Here is a 22,196-nt window from a genome sequence, read left to right as displayed (position 1 = left end):
TGAAACATTTTTTCCAGTATTGAGATCAATTGTTTTTTCAAATACAAATTGGCTTTTTGTTAACATTATTTGTTAGATAACAAACATGTATTATATTCAGAATAGTGTAATGGTTTTCAGATCTTTCTGAGTTAGCAGCCAAAGAAAGAATAGCTTATTGTCACAGAGAGCAATTATATGAATTCAAAACAATTTGGACCCTATATCTAGCTATATTTGAATAAAAAATGTTGAGATGGCTCAAATAATGACAGTCCTCCATTTCCTCTCCTCCATCACACCCAACCCCCGTTCCCATTTAGGTTCTGAGTTTTATAAATTAGAATACATAAAATGATTTAGAAATTATTAGAAAGCTTGGAATTTTAGAAAACTGACATAAGGAGAAATCTATGGCTAGCAGATTTAAGAACAATAAGGAGTATTTTAAATACATTAGGAACAAAAATAATCCTAACCATGGTATTGGCCCATAACTAGATGGAAATGGTAGAATTATTAGTAATAATGCATAAGAGGCAGAAGTGTTTAATAAATGTGTCTGTTCTGTATTTGAGGGCGAAGGAACCGATTATGTATTCGTATGATCTGATGATGATGAAACACTTTCCATCCCAGGACGTTAAACAGCAGCTACTAACGTTAGACATTTTTAAATCAGCTGGCTCGAATAACTTGAATTCAGAAGTTTCAAAAGAGTTAGCCAAGAAGCTCTCTAGACCATTAATGTTGCTTTTCAGTAACTTATGGAACACTAGGGAGGTTCCACAAGACTGGAAGAAAGCTAATGTCTTGCTAATATTTTAAAAGGTAAATGGGGTGACCCAAGTAGCTATAGCCCTGTTAGTCTGACATCGAGCCAGGGTAAGATAATGGAATGGCTGATACGAGACTCAATTAATAAAGAATTAAAGGAGTGCCTATTAACATGGGCTTATGGAAAATAAATTGTGTCTAACTTGATATTTCTTTGATGAGATTACAAGTTTGGTTGGTAATGGTGTTGATGTAATAGATTTCTGTATTGTATTTGACTTGATACCACTTAATAGTTTGCTTAAAGAATGAAAATGAAACAAAATTGACATGACACACAGTAAATTAATTAAACATTGGCTGACAGTTCTGAATATAATTGTAAATGGGGAATCATCACTGAGCAGGTGTTTCTAGTTGGGTCCTGCTTGGATTGGTTCTTGGCCCTATACTGTTTAACATTTTTATTAATGACCTAAAAGAGAACATAAAGTCATTACTGATAAAGTTTGCAGATAAGACAAAAATTGGGGGAGTGGTAAATAATGAGGTTGGCTCACTGATACATAGTGATCTGGATCACTTGGTAAGCTGAGCACAAGCAATCAATAATATGTTTTAATATAAAGTTATACATCTAGAAAAAAAATAATGTAAGACAGATTTACAGAATAGGGAGAGACTCTCTTGGGAAGCAGTGATCCTGAAAAACATTTGGGGGTCATGGTGGTTAATTAGCTGAACATGAGCGCTTAGTGCAACACTGTGGCCAAAAAGGCCAATGCAATCCTTGGATGCATAAACGGGAATCTCAAGTAGGAGTAGAGGGGTTTTTTACATTTTTATGTGGCATTGATGTAACTGCTTCTGGAATACTGTGTCCAGTTCTGGTGTCCTCAATTGGAGAAGGTTGACGATAAATTGGAGAGGTTTCATTGAAGAGATGCAAGAAAGAGTAGAAGATTGAAAAGCATGTTTTATAGCTAGGGCCCTTTGGGAATCATGATCTTTATTTTTTAGAAAATTCACAACAGTGTAAATGGCAAAGTATTAAATTTCATGGAGTTTGCATGGAATTAATTTTGCAAGTAATGTTAGTAACATGAAAGATCCAAGCAACAGAGGCTTCCCAAGATGACTCCTAGGGAAAAAAAGACCCTAAAAAGCTTGATTTGTTTGGCAGGAAGATCTATTCCTCCGCTGGTCTCCAGATGCATATTTACAATTACCAGACAATATTCTTAAACTACAGATATATGAACTGGGGCCAGTTGTTGCCATGCATTGAGAACCTTCCACAAGATCAGAGGGAGGAGCTAAGATCCCTGGTATCTAAAGCGCAGTTAGTGGCCCAAACATCTCTGTAGGCTTCTCTTTCTAAAACATATCTGAATCCATCCCTTCCTCTGCACCGCTGTGGTTCATGCAAAGTTTCTGCCTCCCCTGAAATACTGCAAGTTTGTTCACTCTTCAGTTTATCCAGCATTTTGGTTCAGATGTTTGGGTCATCATTAAAAAGTTCTGAAGTTTATCTGAACATCTTCTGGCCTAGAAATCTAGGGAGCATAAGCTATCTAATACATTTTCTGCTGCTTCCTGGTTCTGGTTGGGTAGGATGTTGAGAATAGCCTGACTTCCTGTATTTTAGTCCTTCCAGTTGTGATCCTGGCTAAAATTAGGAAATGAAAAGGTGCTTAGCAATTGAGGAAATTGAGGAAAAAATTATAATCAAGTTTTACTTGAAGTTCAAAAGTTCAACTTGTTTGTCTGACTCTAACTACTTTGTCTATCCTACTCCTAAATTCCACTAATAAAATCGATTGTCCCTTGTGGAGTTGAGGTTTCCTCTTTGTCATCCAAAGAAAATAGATAAAAGCAGCTGAAAGCCCATGCTATTGCATGGATGTAACTCCTAAATCCCTGTGTTTAAAAAAAATAAAATAAAATAAAAAGAGCTGAGAAATAAAAATGTAGATGGTAACAGGCCAGGAATCTCAGTGGTGATTGAATCTAGTGCTATTCTGAACAGAAAGAGCTCTCAGACATGCTTGTAACTGTTTTCATTGCTTCACACTGACTCAACGGCCATTCTAGGCTTCTGAGTGATGTTTGGGGTTATTATGTGTGCTGATTGTGTTCTGTGGGTGGTTGTGTTGATTGGTGCCATGGTTGTGTTGTGGTGGGAGAGTTGTGTGGATTTGTACAGGTGAGCAAATGATGGGTAGATGCTGCAGTAAGGTGCTCTATGTGTTTGAGTTATTGTGTGTGGTTGTGTTGTGTGCATTGTTTTGAGGAACTGTGGCAGTTAAGCCAAGTAATTCACCATCTGTGCAGTCTTCCTCATACAACCAATAAAACTGTTGCATGCAAAATTAGCTATGGAATAAGTGTGGTAATTGGTTGAGTTATCTCTGACATCATGATGGTCTAGGACTTGTCATGGGCATAGATGCTTGTTATCTCCTTGCTGTCTCACTGGTGTAATTTATTAAGTCAAAATGGGTGAGAACTTAAAAATTGGATGGTAACAAATAGTGGATTTCACTTTGTGAAGTTGTACAATTTGATTATAAAACATCTTTTGTCTCATATCTATGTGGATGTGAACTTTTTGTACTCTTATACTAAAATTTTTAAACTTTTACTTAAAGGTTTGGAGGCTAAAATTGGGGGAAGTGTTCGCCGTGGGTATGATTTTTAGTTAGCTATTTGATGTTTGCCTCCTCTTCTTGCACTTTTGCACAGGTTGATATCATGGAATATAATGTATTAACTAACATGAAGTTCCATATGTATTTGTAAAATATTTCCCTAATATTGTTTTACGTAAGCAATTAGTAATTAATAGTTCTTACAGGTTGGGAGGAGTAAGATGTTCTAAAGTGCCTGTGTTCTCTTTATAAAGTTTTAAGGAATAAATAAATATTTATGCAATGACAGAGGGTGATGAAAGCAACAAAATTCAAAGCTGAGGCTTTTCTAACTCATTCTGTCATATTTTGATATTGCAGGTGTGTCTGGTGAGTGTGATGGAATGTGGAATGTACAGTGTGCTGCACATGCTCAGGCAAAAACGTTAAATGCGGTGTTTCAGTTTTCAAGTGGATGATATTCTGTGAATCGCACAGCTCCTTATGAGGAGGTTATGCATAAAAGTTCACATAAATACCTAATTGAATCCTTCTGAGATCAGCAGTGTAAATTATTCATAGCTAAAATATTGTATTTCTCTTTCATCATAAATATTTAAGATGCTTTCAGTTAAGTGAAGGAAGGATATGTGTATTTGTATATAAAATATATATATACAATGTTTGGTTTACATTTTTCTTTAATAAAATGAATAAGATAAATGTTTGAGAGGAAAAAATAGGGTATTTAACACAATTTGTTTGTTCAGAATGTATATTTGTTGTACTAAGCTTTGAAAGGGGTCCTTTTACTCTTAAAGTATCTGTATAGCAAAGATACTCTTTTGTTTTGTTTTGAATGACCCAAGACCTCAGTGGGATGCCAAGAATTACATTTGTAAATGAACTGTTTAGAGATCTGCCAGGAACTTAATAAATCAGGAAAATCCATATTGGACAGAAAATGATGTGTTGTAAGAAAAATCTGAACAATGCAAAAGCGGGGTTATGGGACTGTGAGTTGTGTCTGCTGCTCTCATGTTTTGCTGAGCTCAAGAAGGTAATGGGAATGTATCTGAAACAAAATTAGCTTTTTCATAATGTTTTGATGCTTCTCATCCATGACAGCCTAATGGAAGTGGCTTATTTTGTCTGATGTAGTTGGAAAGCAAGTTTGCAGGATTTTTATTTAGACACGTAAAATGCCTTCCTTTTAGATAAATGTTTAGAAAATATCACAGCTTTGTCTAATTTACTCCTTCAGTCTGAGCTAGCAATGGGAATTTTAGAACCTCAATTCTTGTAATTCTAACTTTTTGTGTATAAAGCTTATTACAAAGGGAAATGGAGAGCATGTAGTTTGAGACAAGACTAGAAGAGTTCAGCAAAAAGAAAGCTGAGAGTGGATATGATATTGCTTTATAAAGACATTTGACGGGGAAAGGTAAACACCAGGGCAGGGAGGATGAAGAGCTATGTAAATTGAAGGATTCTGTTGACACAAGAAACAAATGGTTATAAATTGGCTGGGAGCAAATTCATGATGGAAATGACAAGAAATTGTTTGACCATCAGGAGGGGTCAGATTCTGAAACAGCCTCCCAATAGAAGTTGTGGGGCAAGAAACATAATTAGTTTTGAGAGAGTTGAACAAATTTATGAATGGGATTGTACGATGGGGTGGCTCATGATGATATGGGCAGGGCTCAGCAGCCCTGGTGGTCCCTTTTGCTTTACATCTTATGTTCCAAAAAGCTCATACTTCAGGGCTTCAGTTGGTTGCCTGTAAGGATTAAGAAGGGATTTCCCCTGCCCCCAGGTGGGTGTTTTTCTTTTTCCTGTGAAGCATCAGAGATGCCCATGGCTGGAGATGGGACACTGGACAGGGTGGGTCAGTGCTCTGGGTGGGTCTAAGCGTGATCTCTCAGCTGGATGGTTCTTTCTTACATGCTGAGGTCTAATTGATTTCCATATGTAGAGTTGGGAAGGAATTTTCCCACAAGTCAGATTGGCTGTGACCCTTAGGATTTTTTCACCTTCCTCTGCATCATGGAATGCTAGTCACTTGCTGGGATTATCTGGTCATATTTAATTTAATCATTTTGCTATCATTGCAGGAGACTCTGGCACTGGTTGCACCCCTGTCCTTCCTGTTCTCTGCCTGTGCCATATAATAGGCTAGTTTCCTGTTGGCTGTAGTTCTTTGGTCTAATTTTGGTTGTTGGTTTTAGAGTGGTGTCTTGTGATGTTAGGAGGTCAGACTAGATGATCTGATGGTTCCTCCTGGCTTTAAACTCTGACTTTTTTCAGTTATTTTTCAGAATGGCATTTATATATGATAAAGAGGATGACATAGTCTGAGCTTCAATTTAAAATACCTAAATCTCTATGAAGTATGGGGTTAAGATCCTGACAGAGACAGCTCAGTCCATCATTCTTCCAAGGCCATTAATTTAAGTATTCTGCAGTCTGCTTTCTTATGAAACTTTTAAAAAAAATGGGGTGGAATCAGGAGGATCCTTTCTGCTTTGTTTGGAGGTGAAAGATATTCTGGTTCCTTTATCGAGAGTAAGGGTTTTAGTCTGATTATTTTGCCCAGAATATCTATCCCTCATTATAGCACTGTGATGATGCAGGCTGTGTGCTGGCTTGCTGCCACCCTCCACTCTAGAGATAGCTGCATTTCATGTCAATGTGTGTAGTTACGTCCAGTCCTAAGCTCCAAAAGGTATGAAATTGCATCCCTAAACTAGACTACATTCTTTCTTCAGCAGTATTAACAGAATTGTTCACTAAACTCTAGTCAGTATTAGTTATGCAACCTCAATGAAGGTAGTTGGGGTTGCACAGGTACCACAGAGGGCCTAATATGGGATGCGGAACCATTTTTGAGGGTGCTTGAAAAGTCTTAAGTCTTAGATTCCAAGTTGAATTTGGAGCTAGAACAAATTTGTAAACTGAGTATTTAGATCTGGAAGTCATGTTAAACACAAACATAGATCCAAACAATGCCATTTTTCATAGTATCACTTCAAACTATTAGCTCTGTGGAATAATGGTCAAAACTGGATTGAACTGGTTACCACATGATTGCTTCTCCCCCAAGATAAATTGCGGTTTGATGACCACTTTTGGTTTCAAAAATAAAGTTTTTAAGGCAGATTAGCTGACTCTAAGAAAATGGTTGCAAGTTGTTACTGTGCATGGATGAGGTTACTGTCTCTATCTGGAATGGTGAGGTACAATTGTGGCCTAGAATTTTTTTTTTTTTTTTACTCAGCAACTTAAATTGCTGTTTCTGTGACTTCTGGTGTTTCTTAAAGTTCGGTAGCTTCCAGAAAAATGGTATGCAAGCAGTTTTATGTTTTATTGTTAAGGAAAAAAACTGGATCTGTGGCAAATACAAAACTTGGCACTCTCAAGGCTGATGTTTCAAATGACAGAGATCGATTGTGTGCTACATGTAACTGAATTTTTTTATACACTACATTCTCTCCATCTGCTACATTCTGGAAATAGGCTGGCTACTAAAACTTCCAAGAGTCCAGTTTTGACATATTTCCAAGTATAGCATTCTTGTATGTATAATAATTTCCCTTCTTCCTCTTAAGAACAGAGAGGAAGCCAAAGGGACCACATGACATTGAGGAAACCTGGTTCAATGTACTATTGAAGAAGTTGGAAATTGATCTACGTTACAACCTTCATTTGCAGAATCATATACTGTGCAATTTATAGGATTAAAAAGATATTTAAATATCTCTCTGATAGTGTCTGCTTTCAATATTTTGAAGGCTGTTAAAGGAGATTAAGCTGTGAGCAGTAAATTGTATTTATTTTTAACTTGGAAATTCTCCATCATTATGCATTTGTTGTTAACCATAATTTCCTCTAATGTGAGTGAATTATCTTTTTCTACAGTATATAACTATAATATTGTTCCAAATCAAAATAGCTGCATTAATTTCAAACAAAAATCGAGTAAAATATTAAAATGGTATGCTTAATTCTTTCTGAAATGTACAGCGTATTCAACTCTCAGCATTAGAGTATATTAAAATTTTAATTTTCAGAGGGCAATACTAGTAATTATAATTGTTCTTACCTGCCTGGATCATTTTTTAAGATTCAGATTAGTCATCCTTTTTAGAGAGGTTTTTAATACTTGTGTTGAAATTTTATTTTTGCTAAATACAGAAATCAGTCAGCACTTTAAAGAACAAGGTTATTTAGATAATACAGAATAGTGGGGAACTACTGAAATCCTCACCCCAGTGTTTAGCAACTTTTAAAAAGGCAAATAGCTTACTATGTTTTAATGAGGAAGATAAATATTAACGTGTTATTGAACGTGTTATTCTGTTAGGTACTTTTTTAGATTCTACTTGTACTTTTACACTCACACAAGGTCATCATGTCAGATTCCCTGGGCCTGCAAAGATTTAAGCACAGGAATAGTCATAGGTTCATAGAGTTTTTAAGGCCTCATCTAGTCTGACGTTTAGCTTTATATCATAGACTATTGAATTTCACCCAGTTACTCCTGTATGAGCTCAATAATTTGTTTTTGGAAGACATGGTTTAGTCAAAAAGACACCATCTTGATCTGAAGATATCAAAAGGTGGCGAATCCCATAGTAGTTTGTTTCAGTGGTTATCGCTGTCACTGTTTTAAAAAAAAAAAAAAGAAAAGAAAAGAAAAGGCCTGATTTCTAATTGAAATTTGTTTGGCTTCAGTTGATTGCCGTTGATTCTTGTCATGCCTTCATCCACTAGATTAAAGAGATTTTTAGAACTTGGTACTTTCTCCCTGGTATGTGTGGACTGTAATCGAGTCACCTCTCATTCTTCTTTTGATAAATTAAACAGATTTAAGTTTCTCAGGACAAGTCTATACTACAACGCTACATTGGCACAGCTGTAGTGTGTGTGGTGAAGATGCATAATTACTCCACCTCTGAGAGAGGCGGAAGCTGTGTCGGCGGGAGATGCTCTCCCACCAACATAGCGCTGGTGTGAACAGTGCTTAGGACAATGTAGCTTGTGTTGCTCAAGGAGTGTCTTTTTCACATGTATTTTCTTTGAATGGGCCCAAGTTACCAAGTGAGTCACATCACTCGGTATGACTGACATCGTTATTTAACAGTCCACCACTCTGTCATCTGCAAATTTTATCAACAGTGATGTTATGTTTACGTTCAGATCATTGATAAAATGTTGAATAGGATTGGGCCTAGTATTGATCCCTAGTATAGATAGAACCCCACTAGAAACACTTCATTTGATTATGATTCCTCATTGACAACAATTTTTTGAGATCTGTCAAATGGCTAGTTTTTAATCTATTTCACGTGTGCTCTGTCAGTACTGTAGAGTATTTATTTATTTTTAATCAGACTGTTTTGTGTGGTGCTAAATCAAAAATGTATGTATATTATATCTAGGCAGTTACCTTTATCAGCTAAATTTGTAATCTCATCAAAGAATGAAATCAGGTTTGTTTGCAATGTTGATGGGCATTAATTGTATTTCTAACCTTTAATTCTTTATCAATTGAACCCCATATCAGATATTCCATTATTTTGCCCAGAATTGATGTCAGGCTAACTTGATTATTATAATCTGGGTCATCATGCTTACCTTTTTAAATATTGGCACGTTACACCAAGATTTATTAAAAATATTAGTGGGCCAGAAATCTCCTCAGCCAACTCTTCTTAGGACTCTTGGGTGTAAGTTATCCAGTCCTACTGATTTTTAAATGATTATGCCTAGTAAATGAAGTGTAACATCCTCCTCAGTTAATGAACTAGAAACTACTTTATCATCCTCATGTAATATGAATTCATCATTGCATCTGTTGACTTCAGTATGCGCCGAGTACCCCTTGACTTTAGTACTACTCATTTGCTTAAGTCATTGTGGTATCACAGTTTTTTGCCTTGAAGAGTTTCAGTGTAGGTTTGGGGGAGGTGAGGGGAACAAATCTAAAGAATCTAAACTAAACAAATGACAGGTTTCAGAGTAGCAGCCATGTTAGTCTGTATTCACAAAAAGAAAAGGAGTACTTGTGGCACCTTAGAGACTAACAAATTTATTTGAACATAAGCTTTCGTAAGCTACAGCTCACTTCAAGTGAAAGCTTATGCTCAAATAAACTAAACAAAGTCTTTCTTGTTCAAAAAGCGGTGTCAAGTGACCTAATAGAAAATCCCCAAATTATGCAACAGATTAATCATGATTAATTATGGACTTCTAAGAGGTTGAAAAATTAAATGTCATAATCTGAAAAGTAAGAAATTTTGAGTAAATGGAAATTTGGGCAGAACTCTTTCACACAAAGGATAATAAGTATATTAAAATTATTAAGTAGATGATTGTGAAGCCAAGACTAGATTTCAACTTTCAAATGAATTCAAGAGTATTCTTAAAAAGTGGGAAGTGGAGTCAAGATGAACCAAAGGCTGAGCTGTTGGGCTAGATGGTCCGTCAAACAAACAAAGACAACTATGTTCCTAAATTTCTCATATTCCTAATATAGAATGGGTTGATATGTTAAGGGTGTGGATCAGGTTTTTTTTTTTAAACTATTTCCAATTATTTATTTATGTGCTGTCAGTGTGCTTGGCATTGTCTGACAGTGTCACAATCCCTGTCCTATGGTCCAGTTGAGTTTTGTTTACCAATGTACATTTTTCTTTTGGTGGAATATGAAAAAATATGCTTCTTTATATATTATAGCACAGTTCCCAGCTACTATTATTAGTTTAGATATTTATCATTGAATTTCAGATATACTGTGTTGATACATACATCATTTCTCCTGTTTCCCAAACTTCGTGTCCAAAAGCCTTCTTTTTCTTTTGTAATATTAAACAACCAAAACCAGTAGAAAACTAAACCATAGAATTGTTCATTGACCTTTATCTTTCTTGTCTCTTTTTAATAGGTTTTCGAAAAATAAGTCTAGATGATCTCCGAAAGGCATATATTGTGAAAGATGTGCAGCAGTATATTCTCCATCGTTTAGATCAAGAAGAAGCACTGAGACAACATCTCACAAAAGAAACTGCAGAAATGCTAAACCAGCTTCACATCAAAAGCAGTGGTTGCTTTTTATATCTAGAACGTGTCCTAGATGGAGTTGTGGAAAATTTTATCATGTTAAGAGAGATCCGTGACATTCCTGGAACACTAAATGGCCTATATCTCTGGCTTTGTCAGAGGCTTTTTGTAAGAAAACAATTTGCAAAGGTCCAGCCCATTCTGAATGTAATTCTTGCAGCTTGTAGGCCATTGACTACAATAGAATTGTATCATGCAGTGTGGACCAAAAACATGACATTGTCTATGGAAGACTTTCAACGCAAACTAGATGTTTTGTCAAAAGTTCTTGTTGATGGGCTAGGAAATACTAAAATTTTGTTTCATTACAGTTTTGCAGAATGGCTGCTGGATGTAAAGCACTGTACACAGAAATATTTATGTAATGCAGCAGAGGGACACAGAATGTTAGCAATGAGTTACACCTGTCGAGCAAAGGATTTGACACCATTAGAGGCCCAAGAATTTGCATTGCATCTAATTAATTCAAATTTGCAGTTAGAGACTTCTGAGTTGGCTTTGTGGATGATATGGAATGGCACACCAGTCAAAGACTCTTTGTCCACATTAATCCCGAAAGAGCAGGAAGTACTACAGCTGCTAATAAAAGCTGGTGCTCATGTCAACAGTGAAGATGACCGTACATCTTGCATTGTACGACAAGCTCTGGAAAGAGAAGATTCCATTCGGACCCTGTTAGATAATGGGGCATCAGTAAATCAGTGTGATTCAAATGGGAGAACACTGTTAGCTAATGCTGCATATAGTGGTAATCTTGATGTTGTTAACTTACTTGTTTCTAGAGGATCAGATTTAGAAATAGAAGATACTCATGGGCAGACAGCACTTACTTTAGCTGCTCGACAAGGACATACCAAGGTTGTCAATTGTTTGATTGGATGTGGGGCTAATGTAAATCACACTGATCATGATGGCTGGACAGCACTACGATCTGCAGCTTGGGGTGGACACACAGAAGTGGTTTCTGCACTCCTTTACGCTGGAGTCAAAGTGGATTGTGCAGATGCTGACAGTCGAACAGCCTTGAGAGCAGCGGCATGGGGAGGACATGAAGATATAGTGCTGAATCTGCTACAACATGGAGCTGAAGTCAACAAAGCTGATAATGAAGGTAGAACGGCTTTGATTGCAGCAGCATACATGGGACATAAAGAGATTGTGGAGCACCTCCTTGACCATGGTGCAGAGGTAAATCATGAGGATGTGGATGGAAGGACTGCTCTGTCTGTTGCTGCACTTTGTGTACCTGCTAGTAAGGGGCATGCTTCAGTGGTTAGCCTTTTAATTGACCGTGGTGCTGAAGTAGATCATTGTGACAAAGATGGTATGACTCCACTGCTGGTAGCTGCCTACGAAGGACATGTAGATGTTGTTGACTTACTTCTAGAAGGAGGAGCTGATGTGGATCACACTGACAATAATGGTCGTACACCCCTTCTGGCAGCAGCCTCTATGGGCCATGCTTCAGTTGTAAATACTCTTTTATTTTGGGGTGCTGCTGTGGATAGTATTGATAGTGAAGGGCGAACAGTTCTTAGTATAGCCTCTGCCCAAGGTAATGTTGAAGTAGTACGGACTCTGCTGGACAGAGGACTAGATGAAAATCATAGAGATGATGCAGGATGGACACCTTTGCACATGGCAGCTTTTGAAGGTCACAGGTTGATATGTGAAGCACTTATAGAACAAGGTGCTAGAACAAATGAAATTGATAATGATGGACGTATTCCTTTCATACTGGCTGCACAAGAAGGTCACTATGATTGTGTACAGATATTACTGGAAAATAAATCTAATATTGATCAGAGAGGCTACGATGGGAGAAATTCTCTCCGAGTTGCTGCTTTAGAAGGTCATAGAGATATAGTTGAACTACTTTTCAACCATGGAGCAGATGTAAACTACAAAGATGCTGATGGCCGGCCAACACTTTACATCTTGGCATTAGAAAACCAGCTTACAATGGCTGAGTATTTTTTAGAAAATGGTGCAAATGTAGAAGCAAGCGATGCAGAAGGAAGGACAGCACTCCATGTTTCCTGCTGGCAGGGCCATTTGGAGATGGTGCAGATACTGATAACATACCATGCTGATGTGAATGCTGCAGACAATGAGAAGCGGTCTGCTTTGCAATCTGCTGCTTGGCAAGGCCATGTGAAAGTAGTTCGGCTTTTGATTGAGCATGGAGCCTTAGTTGACCACACCTGTAATCAAGGTGCTACTGCACTCTCCATTGCAGCACAAGAAGGACACATTGATGTTGTGCAGATATTACTGGAGCAGGGTGCTGATCCGAATCATGCAGATCAATTTGGACGTACTGCTATGCGTGTTGCAGCAAAAAATGGACATTCTCAGATTATTAAATTACTGGAAAAATATGGTGCATCTAGTCTAAATGGCTGCACTCCATCACCAGTCCACACAATGGAGCAAAAACCCTTGCAATCAGTCTCTTCAAAAATGCAGTCATTAACAATAAAATCAAATAGTTCAGGGAGTACTGGTGGAGGAGATATGCAGCCTACTATGCGTGGTTTGTCTAATGGGCCTGCTCATGCTTTCAGTTCTCCCTCAGAATCTCCAGATTCTACAGTGGACCGCCAGAAGTCGTCTTTATCAAATAATTCCCTGAAAAGTTCCAAAAACTCTTCTCTGCGTACTACATCATCTACAGCAACTGCTCAGACAGTGCCTATTGATAGTTTCCATAGTATGTCATTTACAGAACAAATACAGCAGCATTCACTGCCTCGTAGCAGAAGCAGGCAGTCAATTGTTTCTCCTTCTTCCACAACTCATTCCTTAAGTCAGAATCATAATTCACCAAGTAGTGAATTTGAATGGAGCCAAGTAAAACCCAGTTTGAAATCAACTAAAGCAAACAAAGGGGGGAAAACAGAAAACTCCAGCAAATCTGGATCTGCTGGGAAAAAGATCAAGCAGAGCAGCTCTTCCCAACCAAAAGTTTTAGAATATGAAATGACTCAGTTTGATAAACGAATACCTGTTGCCAAATCTGGGACCAGTGTGTCACTTAAATCAATGCCAGCAGAGTCACAATGCAAAATTTTGGTCCCTCCATCTCAGCAAGAAGTTTGTCGACCTCAGCAACAGTTCCTAATTCACCAACAGAGTGGGGAACAGAAAAAGCGAAATGGAATAATGACAAACCCAAATTATCACCTTCAAAGCAATCAGGTTTTTCTTGGTAGGGTTTCCGTCCCACGAACAGGACAGGAGAGAGGACTTCAGGAAGTTTTGGAAGGCTATCCTGCAGATACAGAACTAAGCCTTAAGCAAGCCTTAAAACTTCAGCTTGAGGGAACTGACCCAAGCTTCAACTACAAGAAAGAAACACCACTGTAATAGGTAAACCACTTATCACATAGGACTTGTCTGCATGGTGCATTAGTGTGCACCAGCTGGGGTGTAAGTGCTAGTGCACACCATTGTATTGCATGGTCCACGGAGCCCCTGCTGGCGTACACTACAAATTCCTTAGTGCATGTTGACATAGTCCCAAATAGTATTATGTCACTGCACACTAGGGAGCTTTTAATGCACGCCAGCAGGGTCCACATGGATAGCTTGTGACACACTGTATTCACTAGAACTTGCAGCTTAGCAGGTATACAATAATGCACCATGTAGACAACCCATAGACAAAATATGTGCATTTTAAATAAATAAAATATAACTAGTGTAAATTTTTTAAAGAATTACAAATTTTTAATAAAAATTGTGAAGTGTCAGATTTTTTTCACATGCTTATTGGATTTCTGCATTATCAAATGTTTTTCAAAACATCAGCATAAAACAATTGGATGATCAGTACACTTTTTTGTAAATTGATATAAAGCTAAAGGCAAGGTGTTGCTCCAGTACTTTTGATAAGTAGCTGAATAAGTAGCATGTTTCATACAGACTTGATTCACAGCATTATTTTCAACTGAAAGGATAACATTAAAATACCTTGCTATATTTTCAGTGCTACGCTGAAATTCATTTGTTTACATATACACTCTTCAAGAAACTGTAAAATATTCTTTCAAGTTACTAGAATAAGTTCTGTACAACTTTAAATTGAAATATTTAATGTGGCCTATATCCTGCAGTGAGAGAAGTACAGAACAATGCCCCTTTAAAGGAGATGGGATTCTAAATGGCCTTCATGCATCTCATTTTAGATTATTGGACTAGTTTTCTGAGTGTGGGAATTGTGTATTCATACAGAAGTTCTTAAGTATAATCTAAGACTCCAAATGAAATTAATTTTGGCTTCTCACTCTCTACATAATATATTTTCAACCAGAAATTCTGCAGCTTTCAATAGCTTTTTTTCCCCTACAGAAATTATCCAGGAATTAGTTAGTTAATTCACTCTACTCCAATCCTTATACCTGCTACATCCTGATGAAGTTTGAGGTTTTTTTAAGGTATTTTGACTTTATTAAAAATGATCCCAATAAACTTTTGAGTTTCAGAGGAGCAGCATCTCTTTGAAATGGAAAAGCTTCATATACATTGCTTATTTCCCATAATATTTCTTTTGTTTGTTTACATTAACATTAGAATGCTGACAGACCAGATTTGTTCCTTCTTAAAACAAAAATGTTCTTGTTAGCTAGCTTAGTCTTGCAGCAAGTCAACAAGGATTTTTTTTGTGAACAGTTGCTCCCCGGGGGGGAGGGATAGCTCAGTGGTTTGAGCATTAGCTTGCTAAACCCAGGGTTGTGAGTTCAATCCTTGAGGGGGCCATTTAGGGATTTGGGCCAAAAATTGGGGATTGGTCCTGCTTTGAGCAGGGGGTTGGACTAGATGATCTCCTGAGGTCCCTTCCAACCCTGATATTCCATGAATTATTAGTTTTGTGTCAGTTACCTGATGGTGAGACGTTCATACATCTTGCTCTAGCAAAAAAAAGAAGAGAGTTTTTATCCCAGGCTGCCTTGGAATGTAGAAGTCATTTTCACCGACATGTCTGTCCCTTCCTACTATTCCTAGGCTACAAGTTTAGTTCCTGAGGTTTATTGTAAAGGGAAGAAAGCCAAAGTATTATACAAAATCCTAAGCTGCTTCCCCAAATGTTTGATGTAACTCTAATGCTAACCAGTTAAAACAACTTGATGGCACAGACAAAGGCCATTCAGAGCTTGCCTCTATATAAAACTTCAGTATTACTATCTATCTTCAGTTATATAGCAACTATAGCTGCAACCTAGTTTGTAGTAGATGTCTTGGGGTAAAATTTTCAAAAGCACCTACGTTACTTAGGTTACTAAATCTCATTAGAAGTCAACAGGACTTAGACTCCAAAGTATGCTAGTCATTTTTGAAAATGGGACTTAGGTTCCTAAGGCACTTTTGTGTGTTTGAAAATTTTCCCCGATGCATATAATATTTTATAAGGTTAACATGCTGCATAATAAGTCCCTTTATTTCATAACTCTTCTATAATGTGAGCACCCCAAACACTGTCTTTAAATAATAACTAAGAGAAATGAAATTGAAACAACATGATGGAACTGTGGAAGCTGTGTCAAGGACTCCACCAAACTGAATCCACCAGAACAAAACTCTGCAGGAGTGTAGATACAATCATTCAATTTGCTAACTCATTAGAATTGTGTGACTTAAATAGATTTAAAATACAAGAAAAGTTTGTGAAATAACCCCATGCGTAATATTATAACTGCATGTTGACTCTGTTCATTTAGCTCTTTTTCCATTTAACACCTGCCCACCTGCATAGTGTTAAAGTGAAATAAGTGAAAGAGCAGCTTTTGCATTTTTAATCCTTTTTTACAACTATGTTCTAAATGTAAATTTGCATATCAGTTGTTGTGGTGACAGCTGCATGGTGCAGCCTCAAAACTATCTTTTACTTTGAAGTCTTCTCTATTTCTTAGCCACATCCCAATTAAAAAAAAAAATTCCACTAACCAGCAAAACAGAGATTGAATACTTCTTGAAATTCAGCTCAGTGCCTGCCCCAAAAAATATTTCACAGATTAATCTTGATTATTTTGAGTGAATTACCTATGGAGCATCATGTTAGAAAATATTACTTCATCATGTAGAATCTCATTGCCAGTCTAATCTCCAAGAATTTCCAGGAATGGAACTCCAGCTGTCACCACTTGTTGCCTTTTTTTGGCAATATTTTCAAAAGTTTCCATAGGTATTGGAGCCATATGAGTGCCAGGATGGCTGGTGAATGCAATTGTGTATTTTTGTTTTTAAAGAAAATCTTCGTCTATTTCAAGACTCATATTTCTAAATATCTTTAGTTAGAAACTATGTGTGTAGTTGTCTTTCTGAATATACTGTATGTATATGTAATATTCTCACATTTAACTATTTAATTTTGCACTTTTAGGCCAATTCCATGATGCTATGAACAGAAGAGTTTCTGCCTGGAATGGTTTAATCAGCTGCCTGGGATGAAAGCATATAATGCTTGGTAGTCCACCTAGAAAACTAAGAATGTGATTACCGCAGTACAATTACCTTAATTACTGTAATGTGCCTAAATTTTAAGGCTGCCTTCTCAGTGTAACTCTCTGTGCTTCAGAAGTTTATTTTGTGTACTTTGTACGTAATACACAGAATAAGCACTTTTTTCTTAATTGCAGAATAATATATGCTGTGTTTCCCTGACAACACCTGAGAAATTGTAAGATCAAGGATTTCTGATATCCTATTCCAGAAGGCTTGATAAATGTGCATGTGCCACGATGAACTATGTATGGGAGGACGGTGCTTTTTGTATTTATTTTATTTTCCTGTGGCAAAAGAAACTAAACATACAGTTTGTACCATATTTGCATTGCTATAATGTATGGTCATTTTCCTGTGTATTTCAAAAGTTCTCTCAAGAAAAACAAATCTGGTAACAATATTTGATGAACTTGCAGTACTTGTATGTTCTGTCTATAAAACTACTCTGTTCAATGATAGAGATGCAAGATTATAACCATACACCACACCTCTGGGATTTTTTTGTAATAAAATCTAATTTCTACAATTACAGCTTGATATCTGGATGTACAGACTGGCGACCACTGAAAACGATAGAGCTATGCATGTGTATCCAAGGGCAAAACTTAGTCCATACTAAATAGTCTAGTATGTTTAAAAAAAAACTGGATTAATTTCAATATTAGGTGCTTAAGTGTAATGTGCTAAAATTTAAGGCCTGATTCTGCTTTCACTTACACCTCCGTAAGAACTCAGGAATAACTCCATTAAAGTAAGTGAATTTACACCTGTATAATATTTGTGCAAGCAAGCAAAAACATCCATTGTATGTAACAGTGTACACTATGAAATTTTCTCCATTTACAAGGGATGAACATGCACAACTCTAACTCTATCGCTCATGAGTCATAAAAATGATTAACACCTGAAAATATAAGTATATTGCACCTTTTACTATTACATAGTCTGACTCTAGATAATAAAAGTTAACGTTTTCTTTAAGTATTTTCTTTAAAGACTTGAATTCAACTTTTCTCATATTGTGATTCTGTGCATTCCCTGAATAGTGTGATCCAAAGTCATGATGATAATCTATTTATAAATTTAGATAAATGGCCCTTGGATGCATATATGTTGTATATTATGGGACACTGAAGATCTCGATAGCTTACTACTGTGGTGAACAGTCATCAGAACATAATTAAATTTGATTTTTTTAATTAATGCATTGCGTTCTTATTCACTCGTATTATCAAATGTAAAAAGAAAATCTTTCATAGGCATATGATGTGTAGTAAAATGTAATGTTAGAAGTTGACACCATAGCAATATTGATAATTCTGAAGTGAATGTTTTGAGTATTTAATTTTTTGTCCCTGTGGGATATTTATAAAATAAACACAATGGAACTCTTGCAGAATAGCCTTAAGAATGTTAATGGTTCAGTAAAGAGAGAGTACCAGAAAGTTTCAGCAAACTTGTTATGAACCTTAAGTATAGTGCATTTGCAATACTGTGCAAGAACACAACTTTCTCTTTTTTATTGGGTGTATGTTTTGTTCTGTAGAAAGATATCCCTGAAGGCTTACATTTTCTACTACTTGATTGTCGTTGGGATTATATTTATTTAATTTTATTGTTTTGTTTTGTTTTTGTTACAAAGTGCACATTGGGTCAGAGGGCCCATTTCACAATGGGCTACAGTTTCCAGACAGCTTCAAGTTTTTGTATGAATAATATTTACATTTGAAACAGTTGGTGGGTAAACCCCACATATAAATCAACTGAAAGACCTGTTGAAAAGTTACTTTCAGAATCAAAATAACAGTTCCTGCAGCTTTTCAGTATTGCTTTGGAATAGAGCATAAATTATTCTGTTAAAATATCCACTTTGATGAGGGTGTGAGACATTCCGCATTGCTTTTTTGTGTGATTTTAATATTACACCTTATGTGGTCTGTACCATGCTAAGAAAGTAAAACTAATATCCCCCAAATGTTAGCAATTCAATTTGGACTTTTAAAATGTTGTCTGATGTCCTGCTGTCTGTACAATTACACAGAAGTCAGTGGGATTGCACACTTGTAACTCAGACCAGAATTTAGCCTGTCAAATATTTCTCTGTTTCAGATCTTGTTTTCACAAGCCACTATGCGACTAGTCCTATCTCCTCCTCCTCACATTTCACGCAGTCTGTCCAACAACCGTCTCCAGAAGTGATCACAAATTCATGATGGGAAAGCTAGAGAAAAGACTGTCTTGTGAATATTAACATCAATACCATTTACTTGTGGAGAAAATCTTCAAAAGAGAAAAGTATTGAAATTTGTCAGAACTAAAAAGGTATTGAGGTACAGTGATGCCCTTGTGTCCTCCTTGTGATCAGTATTGAAAGTATTACCATTGATTTAAAAATAAAAGGCTGTTTCCCTCATTAATCTGCTATGCAAATGTGTGTTATGCTTAATATCCTCCATCTGATCTGTTCAGTTAACTTTTGCAGATAGACTCTTTTTTTTTTCCTCCCTGGATTGGGTTGTATATAGCCTATAATGTACATTGAATGAATTTCACATTGTAAAATTTTTATTTTATTCCTTGTATTATATTAAGCGAAAAACCCTATGTATATGAAAGTGCATAATAAATATATTTGCTTTTCAGCAGCTATCTGTTTTATTTTACAACCTCCTTTCTTGGGACATTTCAGGAAAAGGTTCTTAAAAATTAGGAAAACTTGACTAGTATTTATTTAAGCATCTAATAAAACCTAATGAAAATTAGACTATGATTTAGAAAGGTCGTAAGCATTTGAGGCAAGCATTTTCAAAACGATGCCCAAAGTTAGCTCTTAAATCCATATTTAGACACCTGTTTATTTCCTGATATTTCAAGAATGCTGAGTTCTCAGCAGCTTCCAGTGACTTCAGATTTAGTATTTCACATTCTTACGGAGCCTTGAAACCAGCAGGAATAAAAAACTTCTCCTTCGAGACGTGTTGCCCATGTCCATTTTTGTTCCAGTGTGTGCATGCCCCGTGCACCAGAGTCAGAGATTTTTTTTCTTAAGTGGTGCCCATAAGGGGAAACACATGCATCCTCAGCAGTCTCGTGCTGCTACACAATGCTATGAAGGGTGGAGCCACCTTCAGTTCCTTCTTAAAGGACAGATCCTGACATAAAGGGGAAGAAGAATGGAATGGATATGTGCAACACTTCTCAAATAACAGTTACAGAACAGGTTAGTAACTTTTTTCTTCAAGTGATGGCACATCCATTTCACTTCAAGTCACCCCCGAGCAGTTAAATCTGGAGATGTGTTTTGGAATCTGTCTGAACAATGACTATAGATCCAAATTTGACAAAGTCCTTTGAACATCCAAGGCATGGAGCCTTTCTTCAACCTTATGAGAGCAGGGTTAGGAAAGAATGTCAGTAAGTATATGGCTTGATTGAGGTGGAATTGTGAAACTACTTTAGTCGGGAATTTCAAATGCAGACATAAATATACTTTATCCTTATTAAAGCAAAAAAAAAGTGTAAAGAGGGTCATCTACCAACCCTCGTAACTTCATTACTCTTCTTACAGATAAAATTGGTACCAAAAATGCTACTTTCATAGAGAGATGCAGTAAGGAGCAAGTAGATGTGGGTTCAAAGGGTGGACTTATTAACTCTTCCAGCATCAGATTCAGGTTCCAGGGAGGAATGGGATTCTTGACATGGGGATATAACCTGTCTAGACCTGTTAAGAATCTGATAGACATAGGGTTGGAAAATACTGAGTGGTTCACAACTGATGATTGGAAAGTGGAGGTCACTGCCAGATAAACTCTGATGGAACTAATCAATAGACCCTGCTGTTTCAGGTGAAACATATCCAAAACATGTTGGATAGAGGCCAGGACTGGTGAAACACCTCTCTGCTTTCACCTTATGAAGAAGTGTTCACTTCATCAGGTAAGCATACCTAGTACATGGCTTCCTGCTGTTCAGAAATGTTTTGCACATTTGCAGAACACTCTGTCTCTTGAGGAATTAACCATGGAGCAGACAAGCCATGAGACGGAATAGACAGGTTGGGGTGTAACATCTGTGGCCCTGGGAGATCTTCTTTTGATCTTGAAGTACTGTCATAGGAGCCCTGGCAGAGAGGCTCAGCAGACTGGATAACCAATGGTAGCAAGGCCAAACTGGTGCTATGAGCATCATGTGAGCATGATCCTGCTTGAGTTTGGATAACATCTTGGGTAGGATAAGAATAGAAGGGTAGGCATACAGAAGCTTGTCTCTCCAAGAAAGAGTAGGAAAGCATCCATCGGCGCCCAGAACGAGAATTGAAGTTTTATCCAGCCAATAAGATTTGCTAGTTAAAGATGCAAAATTTTATCCCAGCTATGGAATAAATCTTCCTACCAAAACAGTCTAGTCTCTTTGCATCTTTGGGATAGGAGGTCATTCCTGATGTGCTTTTTCATTCATGGTGAGACATCTAAGGAACCACTCTGAGGGGCACGTTTGCCACTCTGCTTAGAGAAAAATCTCTGATACACTGGGCATGCACACACCTGAAGTAGAATGAACATGTGCAATCACTCAAAGAAGAACTTCATTGTACTTTCTTTCAAGATGACCGGTATACCATTACATCTGTCAGGAAGGCTAGTAAACTAAACACCCCAATTACTATAATTCCCTTATATCTGAAAGGGGTTTGGTATTTTTTGGAAAATATATTTTTTCATATATCCTTCTCCCCAAGAGTGTTCCAGTTATTTCATACCTCTGTGCCAATGAAGTGATTGCATAGACATGATTTTACCCAAATCAGAATTTCCAGGAACAAAATCTGCATTTGTTGAGCACAAAAACGGCTATGAATTTTTACTAGGGTGGGCTAAAATCTTTTGAAGAACAGTGCGTGGCTTGTTTAAAGGCCTAGCAAAGGGATCAAAACTTCAGAGTACTATGTCTAGGTGTATTTGTGATTTTCTTTGTTCTTTTTGTTATGTAAAAGCACATTTTCTCTAGAGGCCAAGTCATGTTGTTACTTGAGCATATTTTTGCATCCCACTCGAACACAGGCTTTCTTCTTCCAGTGAGGCCACCAAAAGAGGAGTTCTTCAGGCTGTTGCTTAATGTAGGCCTGCCCTATGGTATTCCTTGCTACATCGACTCTTTGTACATTTACAAATGGAAGAA

General features: G+C 37.0%; 1 protein-coding gene across 9 annotated transcripts in view; it reads left to right on the top strand.

The window, feature by feature from the left end:
* The window catches only part of ANKRD50 (ankyrin repeat domain 50), a 50,096-nt gene extending 30,436 nt beyond the window's left edge, over positions 1-19,660 (top strand). For 7 of the 9 annotated variants that reach the window (XM_038399747.2, XM_043512956.1, XM_043512957.1 and 4 more), the window contains 2 exons: positions 10,336-13,883; positions 16,894-17,649. In XM_038399747.2, coding sequence (XP_038255675.1) covers positions 10,336-13,880 — 3,545 coding nt within the window. In that variant the 3' untranslated portion in view covers positions 13,881-13,883; positions 16,894-17,649. Of the gene's footprint in view, positions 1-10,335; positions 13,884-14,864; positions 14,951-16,893 lie in introns of all 9 variants that reach the window. The other 2 variants (XR_006280691.1, XR_006280692.1) reach the window with 2 other exon arrangements.
* Positions 19,661-22,196: the final 2,536 nt, after the last annotated feature.

The sequence above is a fragment of the Dermochelys coriacea genome, chromosome 4 (genome assembly GCF_009764565.3).
Source record: "Dermochelys coriacea isolate rDerCor1 chromosome 4, rDerCor1.pri.v4, whole genome shotgun sequence".
In the NCBI taxonomy this organism is placed as follows: domain Eukaryota; kingdom Metazoa; phylum Chordata; order Testudines; family Dermochelyidae; genus Dermochelys; species Dermochelys coriacea.
This window is presented reverse-complemented; position numbering and strand designations above follow the sequence as displayed.